The sequence below is a fragment of the Sinocyclocheilus rhinocerous genome, unplaced genomic scaffold (genome assembly GCF_001515625.1).
Source record: "Sinocyclocheilus rhinocerous isolate Xijiao unplaced genomic scaffold, SAMN03320098_v1.1 scaffold241, whole genome shotgun sequence".
In the NCBI taxonomy this organism is placed as follows: Eukaryota; Metazoa; Chordata; class Actinopteri; order Cypriniformes; family Cyprinidae; genus Sinocyclocheilus; species Sinocyclocheilus rhinocerous.
This window is the reverse complement of record NW_015659312.1, coordinates 981,172-1,000,371: the sequence shown is the minus strand read 5'-3', so window position 1 is coordinate 1,000,371 and position 19,200 is coordinate 981,172. Positions and strand designations below refer to the sequence as shown.

Sequence of the window (19,200 nt, the reverse complement as noted above, 5' to 3'; positions counted from 1 at the left end):
CCCATTGCAGTTACAACACGAAGCATAGGCGTCCACATCCCAGGTCGAAAAACATTGATTTAGGACAGAGGTTTTCAAACTGGAGTCCGGGGACCCCCAATAGACCCAACAAGAGGGTGGTAGGGGTCAGCATAAAATTTGAGAGAGAAAAAAGGATTTTCATCAAATTTATTTTTAGGGCTGAAAAAAAAAACTTAAAAACTTTAATTATTGAAATTCTGTTTCAAGTCTATAGTAGAGGTATAAGTAGGCTAACCTTGCTCACAGTTAGCACCAGCAGACAAAAGAATCTAAAAATTGCTTGGATGGGTATCAGTTTTAAAAAGTGACATCCCGTGCCCAACAGTGTTGTTTGATATGTAGAAATATCTTCATGTAGCAGTGATTAGATAAGATGGTTTCAGCATCAGGTCAGCCTCTGCTAGAAATCCTTTCATCTATGTGCTGCTTGCTTCTTACACACTGTGCAGAGATAACTGACACTATGATAATAGATTTGAAAGAGATGATGGAGTGCACAAAATACAAGAGATTGCGAGATTGGTAAAGAATGGCTTGTTTTTGATGACAGCAGTGGGAAACCTGAAACTACATTTCATGAGGAGATGGGAAGTCAGAGTGAGGGGGAGATGATGTTTGTGTACTCTTATTAGATTAGTCCTTCGGTTTCCACTGACAGTGATCAAATTCAGAAGGACATTTCAATACCCAAACATATGAGTTCATAAAAAAATGTTGTTGTGTCTGTAACAAATATGAATCAAAGGCTTAATGTTTTTGTATCATGATGATTATCATTATAAGCTTTGTTATGGTTTGTTCAGTTTACAGTTTCTTTTTTTCCAAGTTCTTTAAATTCATTCCAGTTGAAGGTAAAGATGATTGTATTCGGTTGTTTCCAACACTAATAAATGCTTTTGTTTCCTCCAAAACAACAGTTTCTTTGACTCGCACCCACTCACACAGAAAATGCCTAGACTAAACAATGGAAAACAACTCGCATAAACACACACATTCACACCGTCCTTTATCTTTATTACCTTTTGATCTCTCATTCTTTCACACACACACACACACACACACACACACACACACACTGAAAGGTTATTTAGGCTAGCTTTAAGACAAACGTCAAGTTCTAACAATTGCAGTCTCTAACACACACGCACAATTCTCGTGTCCAAGTTTTGTAAGTGCAACATTTGAAGAGTGACACTTTGCCTGATTGACTCTTCTGAAATATTACATTATTCCATCAGAAAAACAAACTCCTGAAAAACCCAAAAGCATAAAAACCTACTTATTCTGAACCCAACGCCTTATGACAACATGAAACAAATTAAATGTAGATTCAAGTCTGTAAAGTATCATTCTGAGCATTCAAATTAGTGTTCATTTGTTCTGAAGTTGCTCTAGATCAGTGAAACCACAGCAGCCATAGTAATGGAATATAAAGCAGACGTAATGTTCCACATAAATTGAAATGATTTTTCAGAGCAAAAGCGGAATGATGCAATAAACAGCTTAATCAATATGTTAAAGACAGCCTGTAGGTGTGAGATAAGGTGTCCATTATGACTCTACGTTAGAAAACTTCTACCACACATCATTTCTCCTAAACCACATGCCATTACTAGTTTAAGCAGTATTTGCTTGTCTCTAGGGCGAAAAGCGGCGCTGGTTGCTGCTATCATCATCATGAGCCGTGATATGATGTCATTGCCATCGTGATAAGGTGCTAGTCTAAAAGAGTTAGAATCTTAATTTTGAACCTTGTAAAATGATTGATGCATACACTGCCGTTTATCCCTTGAAAAGCTCGCAAGAATGCAATAACTACATGCCCCGAAGCATTTGTTTGCTTGTATTACTCTTGGCAAAAGTGTCGCCAGTAATAGCTGTTATTTCTTTTTGTGTGTTGTTCTGATTTCCTGCTGGACTCTAGTGCCTTTAGGTGTGTGTATAGATGAATAACTGTTGCCGTAGAAACGGATTATAACCACCAGACCCCTCAATTTCCGTTTGGTCTTGCTGATCACCACTGAAAAATGTCAAGTAGCAAGCAGCGATAAGTGGAACTGGTTCAAACTGGAATGAACCTGCCAAAGCTGGTTTGGAGTTCTTCCAAATCCAGCGGGAATCAGCATGGTCCGAACAAATGAGCGGAGGTCGTCCACAATGTCCACACATAAATAAATGCATGTGATTTATGTACAGTGTCTGTGTAGGTGTCCACCTCCGGTTGAAGTCCATAAAGTCTAGAGGAGATTTTTCCAGCATCACTGAGCTAATGCACTCAAACACATACGCTTGCACTTGCTCACTCACTCAAGCACCTTTTATCAAAAGGCAGAAGGAAAGAAAACAACAACAAAAAAGCTATTTGGCTTCTGTTTGTCTGTAAATTCTGTAAATGTGTTTAATGCGTTTGTGCTGGCGCTCATGCAAAATCACTTCTGTCTCAATTTTCTGCATCACAGAACAACCATATCGGCCCCTGTTTTCATGTGCGACCACAATAAGTCCAAATAAGAATCAGATGTAATTGGAATTTAATGCTTTATAAATTGTCGTATTGTCAATAGAAAAGTCCAAAATTAGTTGATTTCAAGTCTGTGAGATCATTTTCTATTATAGACTTGTTTAAACTCATCAAATGAATATTGCTCTTCATCCCTGACGGCAATTACATGATCATCCAGCGGTTTGTACATCTCTCTGGCAACAGAAACACACAAAGAGAAACAAATACTTTTGGAATTGGATTAAACGGTGCTTCTGTTTGTTTTGTTTTTTTCTGGGTTCGAGTAACCTGAACTCCTCGACGGTTTCATTTCAGTTCTCATCAAACAGAATCTGAGACGCTTTTAAACTTTTAACCTGCCAATTCACAGATAATGGAGCCATCAAACCTTCAGACCGAAGTAAAGATCCGCTCCGCCCCCAAGCACCGAAGGCGCCACACAAATGCATAAACACACACACACACACACACACACAAACAATCCGCACTACTGTAACTGAAATGGCACAGTTCTCATTATAGTGTATTCGTATTGTCTGCGTGACACGCAAAGTGTGTCGCTGTTGTAAGACATGAAAACCACTGTTGAATTGTGGGCTGGTGCTTGACACTCCGTAAGCTGCTGCAGCATCAAGTGTTCCATTTCCAGTTTCTTTCCTAGTCCCCCCCAAGGCCTCGTTGGTATGGCGACGGTTAGGAGGTGGATGCTAGGAGACTGAAAGGGCGATAAGGAAAAGTGATGCCACGGTTAGGAGAAGGCGATCTCTGGATGGACTGCTACCGCTGATGCTCTTCTCCAATTTGGGGACCTCTGGATTATCATAGTCATCTGGAAAGAGACAGACAGAACAAAATTAACAGCTTAGGTCTAGACACTAATGTTGCGTGACTCACTAAGGTATAGAAAGCCCAGGGAAGGCCTTAACAACTGAGGCCTAAGGGAAGGAGTTAAAAATAAAACGCAGTGACTCAGTCAGGTATGTACTGAAGGTGTCTGTGTTCGTGTGCAGTTGTAGACCGGCTTCATCGTGAACACAACAAACTAAAATGCAACTATTACAAGAGGAGTGTCAAATGTGCCCAAATAATCTATGGAATTCTGTTACATCATCACAGGAGACAGACAGCTAACATAACCGGTTTGTTGGCGTCTGTGACTGTGAGCAGGTGTCTTCCAGCTCGCAAACTTTGTGATAGACAAGTTCATAAACACACGTCTTCACTTACAGGTCACACTCACAAAGAATAGTGTGTGACGCAAATTGTCTGCCACAAACATCTCCAGACACGCACAGTATGTCTGTGTGTTTTGACAGAATAATATGATGTTGTAACACACAGACAAAAGATGTGACAGGTGTTCCAGACACGTCTGGGGTGCCAATTTTCCATTTATCACCTTTTACACAGATAGCATTAAAGGGATAGTTCACCCAAAAATGAAAATTCTGTCATTAATTACTCACCCTCATGTCGTTTCAAACCCATAAGTCCTCCGTTCATCTTCGGAACACAAATTAAGATATTTTTGATGGAATCTGAGAGCTGTCTGACCCTGCATAGACAGCAGCACAACTGAAATGTTCCCAAGTCCAGAGACGTAGCAAGGAGAGCGGTAAAATAATCCATGTGACATCAGGGGTTCAACCGTAATATTGAGCTACGAGAATACTTTTTGTGAGCAAAAGAAAAGAAAAATAACGACTTTATTCAACAATAATTCTCCTCCGCGCCACCCTGGTGCCATTTTGGAGAATATCCGCTGGACACAAACAGCGTATGTGGTTCTGTGTCAGCCGCACCACACGGATACGTTGTTTTCGTTCAAATCAAAGCACAAACGACGTAGAAAACGTATCCGCGTGGTGCAGCTAACACAACAGCATACGTTGTTTGCGTTCAGTGGATACTCTCCAAAATGGCACCAGGGTGACGCAGAGGAGACGAATTGTTGAATAAAGTCGTTATTTTTCTTTTCTTTTCTGCACAAAAAGTATTCTCGTAGCTACGTATAATTGCGGATGAACCCCTGATGTCACATGGATTATTTTACAGATCTCCTTGCTACGTTTCTGGACTTGGGAACATTTCAGTTGTGTTGCTGTCTATGCCGGGTCAGACAGCTCTCAGATTCCATCAAAAATATCTTAATTTGTGTTCCGAAGATGAACGAAGGTCTTACGGATTTGAAATGACATGAGGGTGAGTAATTAATGACATAATTTTCATTTTTGGGTGAACTAACCCTTTAATTTAAATATTTATTACAACAGTATTTAACAATGAGTATTAGTATTATTCTTTTTTTTTTCAAAATATTTTTATTAAAAAAATTATAAATTATATGTATTATTGTAATCTTGTGAAGTGTTATTACAATTTAAGTTTTCTATTGTAATAGATTTTAAAATGTTATTTATTCCTGTGATGGCAAAGTTAGCCACTGCTCAAGTCTTCAGTGTCACATGATCTTTAGAAATCATTCTAATATGCTGATTATTATTGGTGGTCATTTATTAATAATAGTTCTTATTATTATCATTATTATTATTATCCTCAAAAACAAATTGAAACATTTTTTGTTGTTTATTCAGGATCCTTTGATCAACTGAAAGCTCAATGTGCAGCATTTACTTGAAAGAGAAATCTTTTGTTAACATAAAAGATGAGTGAATGTCTTTACTGTCCCCCCTTTTTTTTAAATCAATTTCATGCATCCTTACTGAAAAAAAGTATTAATATGTTTTTCTAAAAAAAAAATTAATCTTGTGAAGTGTTATTACAATTTAAGTTTTCTATTGTAATAGATTTTAAAATGTTATTTATTCCTGTGATGGCAAAGTTAGCCACTGCTCAAGTCTTCAGTGTCACATGATCTTTAGAAATCATTCTAATATGCTGATTATTATTGGTGGTCATTTATTAATAATAGTTCTTATTATTATCATTATTATTATTATCCTCAAAAACAAATTGAAACATTTTTTGTTGTTTATTCAGGATCCTTTGATCAACTGAAAGCTCAATGTGCAGCATTTACTTGAAAGAGAAATCTTTTGTTAACATAAAAGATGAGTGAATGTCTTTACTGTCCCCCCTTTTTTTTTAATCAATTTCATGCATCCTTACTGAAAAAAAGTATTAATATGTTTTTCTGGTCATTTATTAATAATAGTTCTTATTATTATCATTATTATTATTATCCTCAAAAACAAATTGAAACATTTTTTGTTGTTTATTCAGGATCCTTTGATCAACTGAAAGCTCAATGTGCAGCATTTACTTGAAAGAGAAATCTTTTGTTAACATAAAAGATGAGTGAATGTCTTTACTGTCCCCCCTTTTTTTTAAATCAATTTCATGCATCCTTACTGAAAAAAAGTATTAATATGTTTTTCTAAAAAAAAAATGGTAGTGTATGATGGTTTCCACAAAAACATTTATCAGCAAAAATGAATTTCAACAATGATAATGATAAGAAATGTATAATGAAACATCTTTGTTAAAATTTTCTTCAATAGTCTTTATTTTTCCTTTTTATATTCTTTTTAAATAAAGACTTGTATATTAAATAATATCTGATAGACTAAAATTTTAAAAGACAGCGTGCAAAGAAAGTGCATTATTATCCCCATGGCTGAGCAATGTTTGATTGACAGGAATCCTTGGATGGCAGGCATGAGAGAGAAGCTGAGTGGGATGTTCTGGAACATGGTGTTTACATGCTGGAATTCAGCACTCAGTGCCAACATACAGAGATACAATCTCATGACCCGCCGGACGAACAGACATTTCTAGCTTGTAAGTTTGCTTAAATCACTACTGCCGTGACTTTAATCAGCTAATCAGATGTAAGTGTTAAGTTATTTTTCGCCACTGGAGAACGGATTACACAGAAATTTGATACGTTTGTCCTATCAATGACCCAAATGGGAAGTGAAATCTTACATTAGGAGACACAAAGATCTTTGCATCTCATAGAATATCGCAGTAATATTTTACAATAAGGTTAACATAAGGTAATGTGTATTAGGTATCAAGAAAAAACAATGAACAAGATTTTTTATAGCATTCATTAATCTAGGTTAATGTTAATAAATAACGGTTGTTCACTGTTAATTCAAGATTGTTTATAATATATTAGCTTCTGCTATTGTATAAAATGTATACACTATTATTCAAAACGTTGGGCTCAGCAAGAGTTGATCAAAAGTGACAGTGAAGACTTTTTCATCATTAAAAAAATCCATTTCAAATAAATAATGTTCTTTTGAACTTTCTACTCAACGAATCCTGACAAAAAAATAGTATCACGGTTTCCACAAAAATATTAAGTAGCACACATATTTAATATATCAAACATATATTAACACAGAAAACAGTTGTAATAATAAAGAAAATGTTTTGTTCATTGTTAGTTCAGGATATTCAACATGGAAATGGTTTGTTTTTATTGGGGAAAAAAAAAAAAAACCCTATAAAGAGAATGGCATGAATACAATGCCACACACATCTTCTTGCTCTGTATTACTCCCTAAAGGCCAAATAAAAGCTGTCTTTGTGTTTATTGCATCTGTATTTGTGATTGCCTGTGTATTTGTGTGACTAATATGAATTCTGAACGTAGTGTGAAACTCACTGCCATTAATGGGACTAACTGCTCCAGCAGATTTACAGACCTGACATTAAGAATCCTGCAAATGAGAATTTATGTTCCTAATGACTTCAGAATCCAATTTTATTTAAATTATTAAAAGAAAAAAATGTTTATGCACTTAATTTAAAAGCACTTGCAGCACTCTAGAGTTTCCTGTGGCGGTTTTGTGAGTATCTTTTGATTTGTTTGTAGAAGTTTAGTGTGCAATTTAGAAATGTATAATTTCCATTGGTTCTTAAAGTTGGTCAATACTAACGGGACAACAGTGAGCAAGGACGATACTGTTTCTTTTGTCTATTGGACGCAGATGTATGGAGCTGTACCGAGATGTGTGGCTTCGGCTGGCCTCTTGCGGTTGTTCTCTTCCCCTCTCTGGCCTGTTTGAAAACTGAACCCCCGATCGGAGCAAGCGGGAGAGAGCCGGTACTCAGATTCCAGTTATTGGAAATCGTTGGGTGGCTCCGACCCAGAGACGACCCAAAACACATCCACATCCATCTGTCTCAAAACACACGCTCGGAAAAAAAACACGAACAGATCGATGCCTCTTTATTCCCTAAAAACACTTGAAGTCAAATCAATTTCTTTTCTCTCATTTAAATGGTGCGGTCGTCGCTGTCCTTGAATCGGGTTACAGCGGTGGTGAGAAAGCGCAGGATGAGACTGTAAGGCTGGGAACTGGAGGGCTAGTTCTGCCACCGCTAATCAGCGCTAACACTAGCCTCAGTGCTAATCAAGCTAACTATAGCCAGGCAGCTCACGCTCCGTTTGCCTTTTAGCTCGTGGCTTCATTAATGTCACTCATTGCCTAAAAGATGTGTGCTAGCAGATAACTGCTGTGTTTGTTCGGTGTACACCGTGTGCACAGGAAAAGCAAATTAGAGTTGATCTCATATGCATTTTTATTAGACATTCCAATCACATGAAGTGGATTTGGTTTTTTAACCTGGTACCCAATTTGATTTATAACAATAAATACGCTCTAACACGCACAGGCATGATTTATGAGCTTGCTGCGTAACTAGGAAAGAGGTGTGTGGATGCCACAGATCTGGGAACAGAAACCTTGGGTGCAAATGTCAGCTTAGTCAGTGATTTATATGCATATGTATAAGTGTCAGTGTGGTCCGTCTGGTGTGTGTGTAACTCACCGAGGTCATCGATTTTGATGTTAGGTCTTAGAGTGTAGTCTGGCTCTGTGGGTTGGGGCTCATCATCTGAATCAGAGGCTGGAAGACATGAAAGGAGAATCAGAACACACTCCCCCAAATTATTAAAAGAAAAAAATGTTTATGCACTTAATTTAAAAGCACTTGCAGCACTCTAGAGTTTCCTGTGGCGGTTTTGTGAGTATCTTTTGATTTGTTTGTAGAAGTTTAGTGTGCAATTTAGAAATGTATAATTTCCATTGGTTCTTAAAGTTGGTCAATACTAACGGGACAACAGTGAGCAAGGACGATACTGTTTCTTTTGTCTATTGGACGCAGATGTATGGAGCTGTACCGAGATGTGTGGCTTCGGCTGGCCTCTTGCGGTTGTTCTCTTCCCCTCTCTGGCCTGTTTGAAAACTGAACCCCCGATCGGAGCAAGCGGGAGAGAGCCGGTACTCAGATTCCAGTTATTGGAAATCGTTGGGTGGCTCCGACCCAGAGACGACCCAAAACACATCCACATCCATCTGTCTCAAAACACACGCTCGGAAAAAAAACACGAACAGATCGATGCCTCTTTATTCCCTAAAAACACTTGAAGTCAAATCAATTTCTTTTCTCTCATTTAAATGGTGCGGTCGTCGCTGTCCTTGAATCGGGTTACAGCGGTGGTGAGAAAGCGCAGGATGAGACTGTAAGGCTGGGAACTGGAGGGCTAGTTCTGCCACCGCTAATCAGCGCTAACACTAGCCTCAGTGCTAATCAAGCTAACTATAGCCAGGCAGCTCACGCTCCGTTTGCCTTTTAGCTCGTGGCTTCATTAATGTCACTCATTGCCTAAAAGATGTGTGCTAGCAGATAACTGCTGTGTTTGTTCGGTGTACACCGTGTGCACAGGAAAAGCAAATTAGAGTTGATCTCATATGCATTTTTATTAGACATTCCAATCACATGAAGTGGATTTGGTTTTTTAACCTGGTACCCAATTTGATTTATAACAATAAATACGCTCTAACACGCACAGGCATGATTTATGAGCTTGCTGCGTAACTAGGAAAGAGGTGTGTGGATGCCACAGATCTGGGAACAGAAACCTTGGGTGCAAATGTCAGCTTAGTCAGTGATTTATATGCATATGTATAAGTGTCAGTGTGGTCCGTCTGGTGTGTGTGTAACTCACCGAGGTCATCGATTTTGATGTTAGGTCTTAGAGTGTAGTCTGGCTCTGTGGGTTGGGGCTCATCATCTGAATCAGAGGCTGGAAGACATGAAAGGAGAATCAGAACACCCCCCCCCCCCTCTCTCTGCAGGATCTTATACATGCTCTCAAAGGATTTGGAATTTATTTGTAAGCTCCTCTAGGTCATATGCAGCGGTGAGAAAGTGATGGTGGTAGTTAGTGTCCCCAGTTCAGGCTACATACAGCAAAAGGATGGGACATGAATCACAAAACAATGGCCCACTAATCGACTACTTGTCTAACAGCTGACTTACTGGTGTCCCACAGAAAATTTGATACAATTTTTTTGGACTATCAAAATGATGTGTCAGTATTATGTATTTATTTATTGAGTGATTGATTGATTTAACATTTATTAAATTTGACAATTTCTTTGACACTTTTAAAGAAAATAATGATTAATTGTGATTTTTTTTATCTTTTGACTGCCATTAGTTTGAACTATTAAAAAAAATCTGCATATAGTTTTGAGAAAAAAAAAACAAATAAACATTTTGTTCTTTGCAACATACATCCAAGAATAGTTTGGGTATTTAAAAAAAATCTGTTTTGAAACAATATTAATATTTATTTTAGTTATATATTGGGGGAAAATTATACATTTGAAGTTATTTTTTTTTCCTAATAGTTAACAAAAACAGAAAGCGAAAATGTCATTTGTTGTGGGGAAAAAAAATCATAATTTATTGTGAAAATAAAATACATTTTTAATTTAAGGTGAAATTGATATACAAATAAATTCATATTGAAACTTTTTCTCTAATAGTGATTCGAAAAAATATATTCTGTCAGTTTAACCGAAAGTAAAAATGTAATTTAATGCTGAAAAAATCATAAATTTTTGTGAACATAAAATGAATTTGCAATATATTGTGAAATTGATATACAAATACATTTGAATTTAAAAAAAAATGTCTAATGCTGGTTAGAAAAAAAATAAAAATATTCTGTCAGTTTAACAGAAAGTAAAACTTTGTCATTAATTGTGAAAAAAAATCATTTATTGTGAATGTAAAATAAATTAGTTATTTATTGTGAAATTGACATACAAATAAATCTGAATTAAATCTAATAGTGGGTAGAAGAAAAAGATGTTCTGTCAGCTTAACAGAAAATACAAATTTGTCAGATAGTATTTTAATAATAAGTTTTGACTTCAGAACAATTGCACTGTAAAAATCAAATTAATTATTTTTTGGAAATAATATTTATAAAGAAAAAAAAAATTACAGACAAGTTGCATGTTAAACTTCTTTATGAGTCTCATTACACACGTTGTGTTTTTTAAGACAGCGTAAATTCCAACTTTTAAAAATGCATCTCAAAACTACTACATTTTGTTTCATACTTTTTTAGCTCAGTGGTTCTCAATCTTGATCTTAAAGGCCTCCCATGACTGCACATTTTATCTCTCTAATCTAACACACCTGATTCAACTCATCAGTATGTAATTTTACACATCCTTATAAATACATCAGCCCTTTGAACTCAAGGCACTGGAGTTCAGACCTGACTGAGCAGGACTAACAGATTCGTCTTGACACATGAACTCAGAGACTCCAAGAGACAGGGCAGAGGTTAAGACCGCACACAGTATGCTCTCTATTTCTCTCTCTTACATACTGGAATATTATTAATGAACATGAGCACTGACAGAAAGAGAGGGTGAGGGGTTAAAATAACACTCAGTGCCAGCAAACTGACTGTGAGAGAACATGAATCCTGACAGCACCTGGAAACAAGAGAGAAGAGTGAGAGAGAGAGGGGAAAGAAATGATGGGGAGGAGGGGTTTCCCAACCTTTTTTTCTGTTTTATATACTCCAACAGCCTTATATATGTTAGTATGTTTTTTAAATTCAGCCTTGACATTATTTCAACAAACACATTTTTAAATTATATTTTTTTTTTATTAAAATTGATTTAATTTGATATTTTTATTTTAATGTCACAAATTCTGTTATATACACTACTGTTCAAAAATGTGCCACATGATGCTTCAGAAATCATTCTAACATGCTGATTTGGTGCTCAAGAAACATTAATTATCATTAAATTTGAAAACAGCTGTGCTGATTTAATATTTGATGAACTGTCAGTTCAAAAGAACAGTATTTATTTGAAATAGAAATCCTTTGTAACATTATAAATGGTTTACGGATCAATTTAATGCATCCTTGCTGAATAAAATAAAACTTTTGAATGGTAGTGCAGGTTTAACAAAGCAAAATCAAAATCTATCCAAGTAACCCTGAGGTACGTGTGCCAAACAACAACATTAAGATGTGAAACCTAGAGGGAAAAGAGAGGGAGAGAGTGTGCTTTCTGCGTAAACAGATTGATTTGATTCTCAGAAAGACAGATAGAAGAGTTAAAGAAACACGGACTGAGTGCACTTCATAAATGGGATGACCGGTGGATCAATTGACTGAAAAATAGAAAGGTTGGATGGATGGATGCATGATGGAATGATGGATAGATGAACAGACGGATGGATAGAGGTCGATACCTGTTGAGCAGCAGACATGCACTCTTAATCTCAGGCAGCTCCGGCCGTGGTGATGAGTGGGTGTGGCTAAAATAAAACGGCAAAATGTCAGTGAACTGTCAATCATCAGAAATACTGCGTAGGTTCCATAACTGTAATATTCTGAAGTATTGTACTTCCAGAGAACACAGAGAAGCATAAAGCATTAAATAAAAAGTATGTAGTATCTAAAGAAAGCTTGCATTGTTGTTTTGTATTATGGTAACTTATACAACACTACATACAAAAGGTCCTACAGATGCAGTAGTGCGTATAGTGTTAGCACTGTGTACGTACAGTTATAATAATACATAAATGTGGATTATGAATTATTACTCTCTTACTGATTTAGAAATATAAATAAGCTGAGCTATAAAATGTTAAAATATATTCACAAATGGGTGAATCTTGCACAGAACAATACCAAATCATTTTCCACCACAAAATCAAAAATTTATTTAACAATATTTAATGACTAAATAATAATAAATTATTATTATATAAAATAGATTATATAAAAATTATATAAAAATAAATAGAATATAATTCAGAAATGCAAAAAAAAAATAATAATTTATCTTAAACTATAATTTTATTGCCTTCTTTTTGATCGACATGTCCTGGACAGCTTGCCTGACATTCATAAACTATAATATAATAATGTACATAGCTGTGTCACAATAGACTTGGAAGTCTGTATAGCTGAGGTAAAGCACACTATACTCACAGATATAATAATACTCCTGCCCAACATGGAACTCGTAGCCGAGCGAGAAGGCGCTGTAGCGCTGGAACTTTTCTGAGAATTTGATTGGTGCGTGTGGGGCGTGGGGACGGTTACACTCCCAGCGTTTGAAGCCCAGCTGTGGGTCGCATGTACGGTAACCACGATAACTGACCATGTAGAGCACGTACTGCTCGGCAACGCCTCTCTGACTGCTGTTGTAGTGAGGACAGTAGATATCCAGGTAGTCATTGACATTCACCTGCACTGTGTAGCCCTCCTTACGAAGTCTGATGACAAAAAGGAAACACACAAAAATGGTCACATTGTGCTCAAACAATGCTAGGCATATTTGGCTTCTTTATACATAAACACATACATTAGGTCCAGCCAAAATGTCAGCTTTACGTATAAGAAACCGCAAAACAATTTCCAATTTCCTGTACTCCAATTTTCTGTTCCTTTGGGGAAAATTGGAACATAATAGGAAATGGGAATAAAAACAATACAATACAAAGCAAAACAGAAACTATACAACTATAATATATACTAAAACTGTAATGTTTAAATATTACAACTGTTTTCATTTTAAATATTTTAATAATAAAGGAAAACTATACAAGAAAACTGTTAATTTTTATGAGCTGAGGTATTGGCTGTCATGCTGCAGGACACTATTGTTATTATAATAACAAATACTGTGTTCTTATTACAAATATTTTTGACTCTTTGACAAATGGACAAATTGCTTAGTTCCACCTCTTTTGTAAGTCAATTTGGATAAAGGTGTCTGCTAAATGCATAAATGTAAATGTCTGCTAAATGCATGTTATTTTAGTATTCATTATATACTGTACTAATCAGTGTTGGGCAGTAACTAGTTACTAGTAACTATTTACTGTAATAATATTACTTTTTGCAGTAACTAGTAGTGTAACTAATTACTAATAGGATTTCAGTAATATTATTACAGTTACCATCCATAAAACAGCTAGTTACATAGTTACTTTTGATGCCTCAACCCCTACTGATTTCCAATAATTCCTAGATTTATTTTCATAATTTTCACGACTCGCACAGGCACATGAAGTCACCAGTGCTTCAGGAAAGTTTGGAATATGGAAAAGCTTACATTCAGGGGATGGACATATTGCCATTACACTGATTTTATCATGAAAAAAGGTGATCTAAACACTGATGTGTAAGTTGTGGCATTACATTACTCTGGCATTGCATGGCTTGCCCACCCACATCCCTCTGATCCCGATATAAATTATAGTACTATAATTAAAAATCTTATGAACTTATGTGATTTCTTTTGATAAAATACTTCATGAAATACAATTATTTGGGTTACAGAGAAATTATGGCTACAATTAACTTCAAGCTATACATGACAATTAATACAACACTTTTACTTAAAAGTCACCAGGGTTTGAAATTAACTTTTTCACTCACCAGCCAATTTGGCTACTACATTTTTAAGTTACCGGCCATTCATAATTTCTACTAGCCAAAAAAATCCAGCCTACCCGGCCCTCAAGGTCCCCTGTGAATGTTTCGCTGTGTTATAGGGCCATCAATTGGAGTAAGTAAATAAATAAATAAATGAGGACAAAAACAAATAATGATATATTACTGAATTCACAGCAAATGCAACAAACTAATAGCCTACTGCATTTTTGTCACATAGAAATGCACTTGACAGTATAAGCATTGATTTTGTGCTAGAACATTGCTAGAAATTTACTGCTAATAAATGCTGTCATCCTTTCCTCACCCTCATGTCTTTCCAAACCTGTATGACTTACTTTCTTCTGTAAAACACAAAAGATATTTTGTAGAATGTTACCAAACCATTTTGGTTACTCTTGATTTCTTCTGTCTGGACAGACATTTCTTGAATTTCTCAAAATATCTTCTTTTATGTTCCACAGAAGAAAGAAATTCATACAGGTTTGGAATGACATGATGCTGAGTAGCCTAAATGATGACAGCTTTAATTTTTGGGTGAACTATCTCTTTAAGAACTTTATAATATTTGTAAATGGAAAACACCTCATTTATAAGTGTCTCTAAATTACAGAGACACTGGTTTTTATCTTTAATCAGGCTCTTACTGAATTAACATTTTACTTAAATTAAAATGAATTAGAATGAAACATTTAAAGAGAAATAAGCTATTAAAGTTTGTTTACATTGCAGTTTGTTTACATGCATTTTACCTTGTCGTGGCTGTTTTCAGGCAGAACCTTTAATGTTGTCATATCACACAACTGTATAACACAATTCTGTGTCATTTCTGAATGGATCGAGCGATTTGTGCTGTTTATCTCTTATAAATCGTGGCGGAAGCGCAGCGCTGTGCAGGAGACTGATCCCGCTCTGCTTTAACGCGCGGCTGGCGGATGCACCCGGTAGCGCCGCTTCACACTTTTGGAGTACTTGCTTTTTGCAGTTTCGCGTGGGCTGTAATTTAAAAACAGCGCCTAATATGAGGTCTCCCTCGCTTCGGCGATCGACCCACCGGGAATGTCCCGGTGCTCCCGATGGCCAGTAGCTACATCGCTGGGTATGTTCAAGTAAGCTAGATGCCCAGATGCTGCGCAATTAGGCTTATTTAATATATCATGATGAGTCTCGAGTTCAGTATTTACACTAAATCTGTGCAGATTTGGCTTACATGAACTTCCTCAAGAAATTAATTAGTAAACATAATTTACGAAAAGTAACCCGCCAAATTGGCTAGTGATTTGACAGCGTTACCCGCCACAGCTGATTTTTACCCGCATTTGGCGGGTTGGCGGGTGTTAATTTCAAACCCTGATTATGAAACAAAGTGACATATTTGTACTAGACAAATGTAAAATTACTCTGGATAAAAATTTTCTTCTGAACTCCATGTGGATTTACACAAACTGAGAAAGTCAAAAAGTATAATACACATTTAATACATTTAAAATAACGTTTTAAGTAATGAATAAAATAAGATTTTATAAGACACAACAATCTAAATAAGACTGTTTTCCCTCAAACTGCTTCAAAAGCATTACAAGAAAATTGCCTACATTTTCTCTACAGAAGGGAGAAAATCTCTGTCTCTCACAGACCACTCACCACTAACCTTAGTTACCGAAACAGCGGTGACAGCCGTCAGTCCGCGTTGTAGCTAAAAATACAGTTGAAAGCGTTTGATCGTTTCGTTTCTTATTTTCACACCATTAACAGCTAGGTCGTCGAGTCCCTTCACCTCATAACAGCGCGAGAGCGGGAAAGGTGAGAAGCGGGAAAAGCTCCCGCTCTCGCTCTCGCTCAGCCACACAAGTTCAAACGCTGCTCCGGCGCGAGAATGTTATGCTTCAGTCATTTGTTGCCAAGGCAACTGTGTCCTGACCGTCTGTGCTAGCAAGCTTTCAAGAATTGTTAACAGTCTATATAGGCCTATATTAAATTCGATTTTTTTTCCCCACTGAGGCGTTAAAACAGAAATGCTTCTACTTCAGTACAGCCAGAAATAAAAACAATGAGCGAATTTCGTCTTCTCTTCTGCAATCGCAGCATTTTTAAAGCTACAAAATATAATAATATAAAATTTTATATTTACATTCCCAGAGCTACATTATACGTCAGTGCTACATTATATGGGGAAAAAACAGACATTTATGTATTTTCTTAATTCTGTAATTACCCTGATTTACACTAACCTGCTGGGAGTAAGAAAAAAAAAAAACAGCCTAACCTGATTAGCTGGTCTTAACTTGTATCCAGCCTGGCTGGTCCTTTTGCTGGTTTTAGAGAGATCTGGGCATTTTTGTTGATGACTAGGCTGGGAGACAAGCTTAAACCTCCTAAAACCTGCAAGACCAGCAAACTTTAAGCTTTGTTTAATTCTAATATCTTGCAACACAAAAATCATAACTACAGTGCTGTCTTAATGCTAATGTGTAATAACTACAGTGCTATATTAATGCTGTTATTATGAAATTATTGCATCAAGCTCCTTATATGGCAAGGTTGGTTATGTTGTGACAAAGTTGTTTGCTATTTCAAACATATAATTTGTTTGTTGTTTCAACAATAGAGTGATACGGATTCAACAGACAAATAATGCAGATCATTTTTTGCCTCTTGTTTTGTATTGAGGGTCATTTTCAAGCATGTCATGATGAGTAAGACTGAATGCTTTGTCGTGATATCCCATCAGTGCATCACAATAGACCCTGCACCACATTATTCAACTAAATTAGTCTTCACTGTCATCTATGACTGCCTGTTGTTCAAAAATGAAACGGCACTGCAATAACTCCCATTAAAACATTCAGTCAGTCTCTAATTACACTGTTTTAGCAGCGCTGTGTACAAATTAGTTGATTTGTCCTAGTTATTTAAGCTATCAATAATACATTAGTGTTTGACATAAAATAAAATAATTAAATAAACATTTGTGCTAATAAATAACTAGAGCCTAGATCTAGAATGCATTTGCTAACTATCTTTGCCCTTTCAACCTCTGTACTTAAACACCTGCTACCAAGCATCTGAAGGCAATCTTAGCGCCTTTTGCTGTAGACCAGTGCTATGATCAACACCACGACTCGCTCTCATCCTACACCCACTCATTTCAGACATACAGTAGTTCAGTTTGCCAAGTGTCATTGAAGGTGCTAGTGCCATAACAGTGCCACCTACTGTACAGCTGGTAATATGGACATAGTATTAGTCATTATCGTATTTTTTTTTTCAACACAAGACTCTGTAGCTCATCATTACACGTGAATTCTTTCACTACGTTTCACACATTTACAAATAGTGTGACTCACAAAACGTCCTGTTCATACGACAGTTTACATACAGTATTGGAGTCGCTGCTGTATGAATGAGTTGCTAATCAGTGTCAATCCCCTTTTTTCTTCTCGTGGAACCCGTAAATCACTTGTAACCAGGGTGCGATTTGCCGGGGGGTGGGGCTGAAGTCCCGACTCAAATAATTCGCGATACGCGATCCGATTGGAGCGCTTCGAAACATTGAATCATTTTGCGACTCAATGGTTTAACTGATTCGGAGTTTCAAAAAGCTCAGTTGATACTGTGTTCTTTGCTCGCTTTCTCTATATCATTTATTCGTTGCTTGAATAACCGTGGAAATGAAATCATTACAATTAATAGGCCTAACGTACAATGTTTTTAATGGATTGTGATCACGTTAAATACAGTTCCCGTCGTATTAAAAACATTTCATGACATGACACCCATTATATGGTAGGCCTACTTGCCTAAAAAGACGGGTTTATGATGTGCGTTATTAACAGATTACATTAGGTTACTTAGGCTACAGCCTAACCCTTAGTGTTTATGAAGGCCAAAAGTAGTATGTGAGCACTTCACAATGTTAAAAGGAAAAGGGTAACACTTTATTTCGATAGTCCACTTTAGACATTCTATTAACAGTAAGTAACTTTGCAACTACATGTCAACTAACAGTTAGTAGAGTATTAGTAGACTGTCTGCTTAATATCTTCTAACACTTTCTTTGTCAACATTCTACTAACCCTAAACCTACCCTAACAGTCTACTCTGAGAGTTAGTAGACATGTAGTTGCAAATTAATGAGAATTAGTTGACATGTAGTTGACATGTAGTTACAAAGTTACTTATAGTTAATAGAATGTCTAAAGTGAACTATCGAAATAAAGTGTAACCGTGTATTCCTCCTCTGTCAGGACTATGTGTGTCTTCCTTCCCTCCCAAGTGTGGATTTACCCTGTGTGTTGGATTTAATAAATGACAGTTTCGTTTATCCATGGCTCCTTCGCTCCATCCGGCAGCGTATTGTGACAGTTATAAAGTCAGAATTGTGTGATATAAATTTACAATTCTTAGAAATAAACTCGCAATTCTGAGAAATAAACTCACAATTCTGACTTCTTCTTTAAGAATTATGAGATATAAACATGCAATTGTGAGTTATAAGGTCCAAATCTAGGAAAACACACAAAAAGACTATTTTCTTACAATTTCAAGTTTATATAAGGTCAGAATTGTGACTTCATCTTTGAATCTTGCAATTCTCACTTTATAACTCAATTGCAATTGCGCTTAAATCACATTACAGAATTGTGAATTGTGAAAAAAGAATTGTATTAGAATAGCATTTACATCTTATTCATTCTTGTTAAGTTTTAAGTGTGTGTGTGTGTGTGTGTGTGTGTGTGTGTACCTACTTAACAATATTTTGGTGACAAATTTGTACCCAAAAGTGAGTTAAACCTGACAAAATCTCCAAAAACCTCCCTTTAGGGACATCCTCATTTGTAAAACTGGTATAAAAAAATAAAGTAAACAAAGTTTTTTTTAAATTGTAAAAATGCAGAAAGTTTCC

The 19,200-nt window shown here is 36.2% G+C and overlaps 1 protein-coding gene across 1 annotated transcript in view; it reads right to left on the bottom strand.

The window, feature by feature from the left end:
• Positions 1-527: 527 nt before the first annotated feature.
• Positions 528-19,200, bottom strand: part of LOC107723569 (ephrin-A3-like) — a 72,797-nt gene continuing 54,124 nt past the window's right edge. Inside the window, exons 2-5 of the mRNA XM_016532263.1 lie at positions 12,825-13,111; positions 12,080-12,145; positions 9,513-9,590; positions 528-3,353 (exon numbers count right to left, since the gene is read on the bottom strand). Of these exons, the coding sequence (XP_016387749.1) occupies positions 3,232-3,353; positions 9,513-9,590; positions 12,080-12,145; positions 12,825-13,111 (553 nt within the window). The 3' untranslated portion in view covers positions 528-3,231. The remainder of the gene's footprint in view (positions 3,354-9,512; positions 9,591-12,079; positions 12,146-12,824; positions 13,112-19,200) is intronic.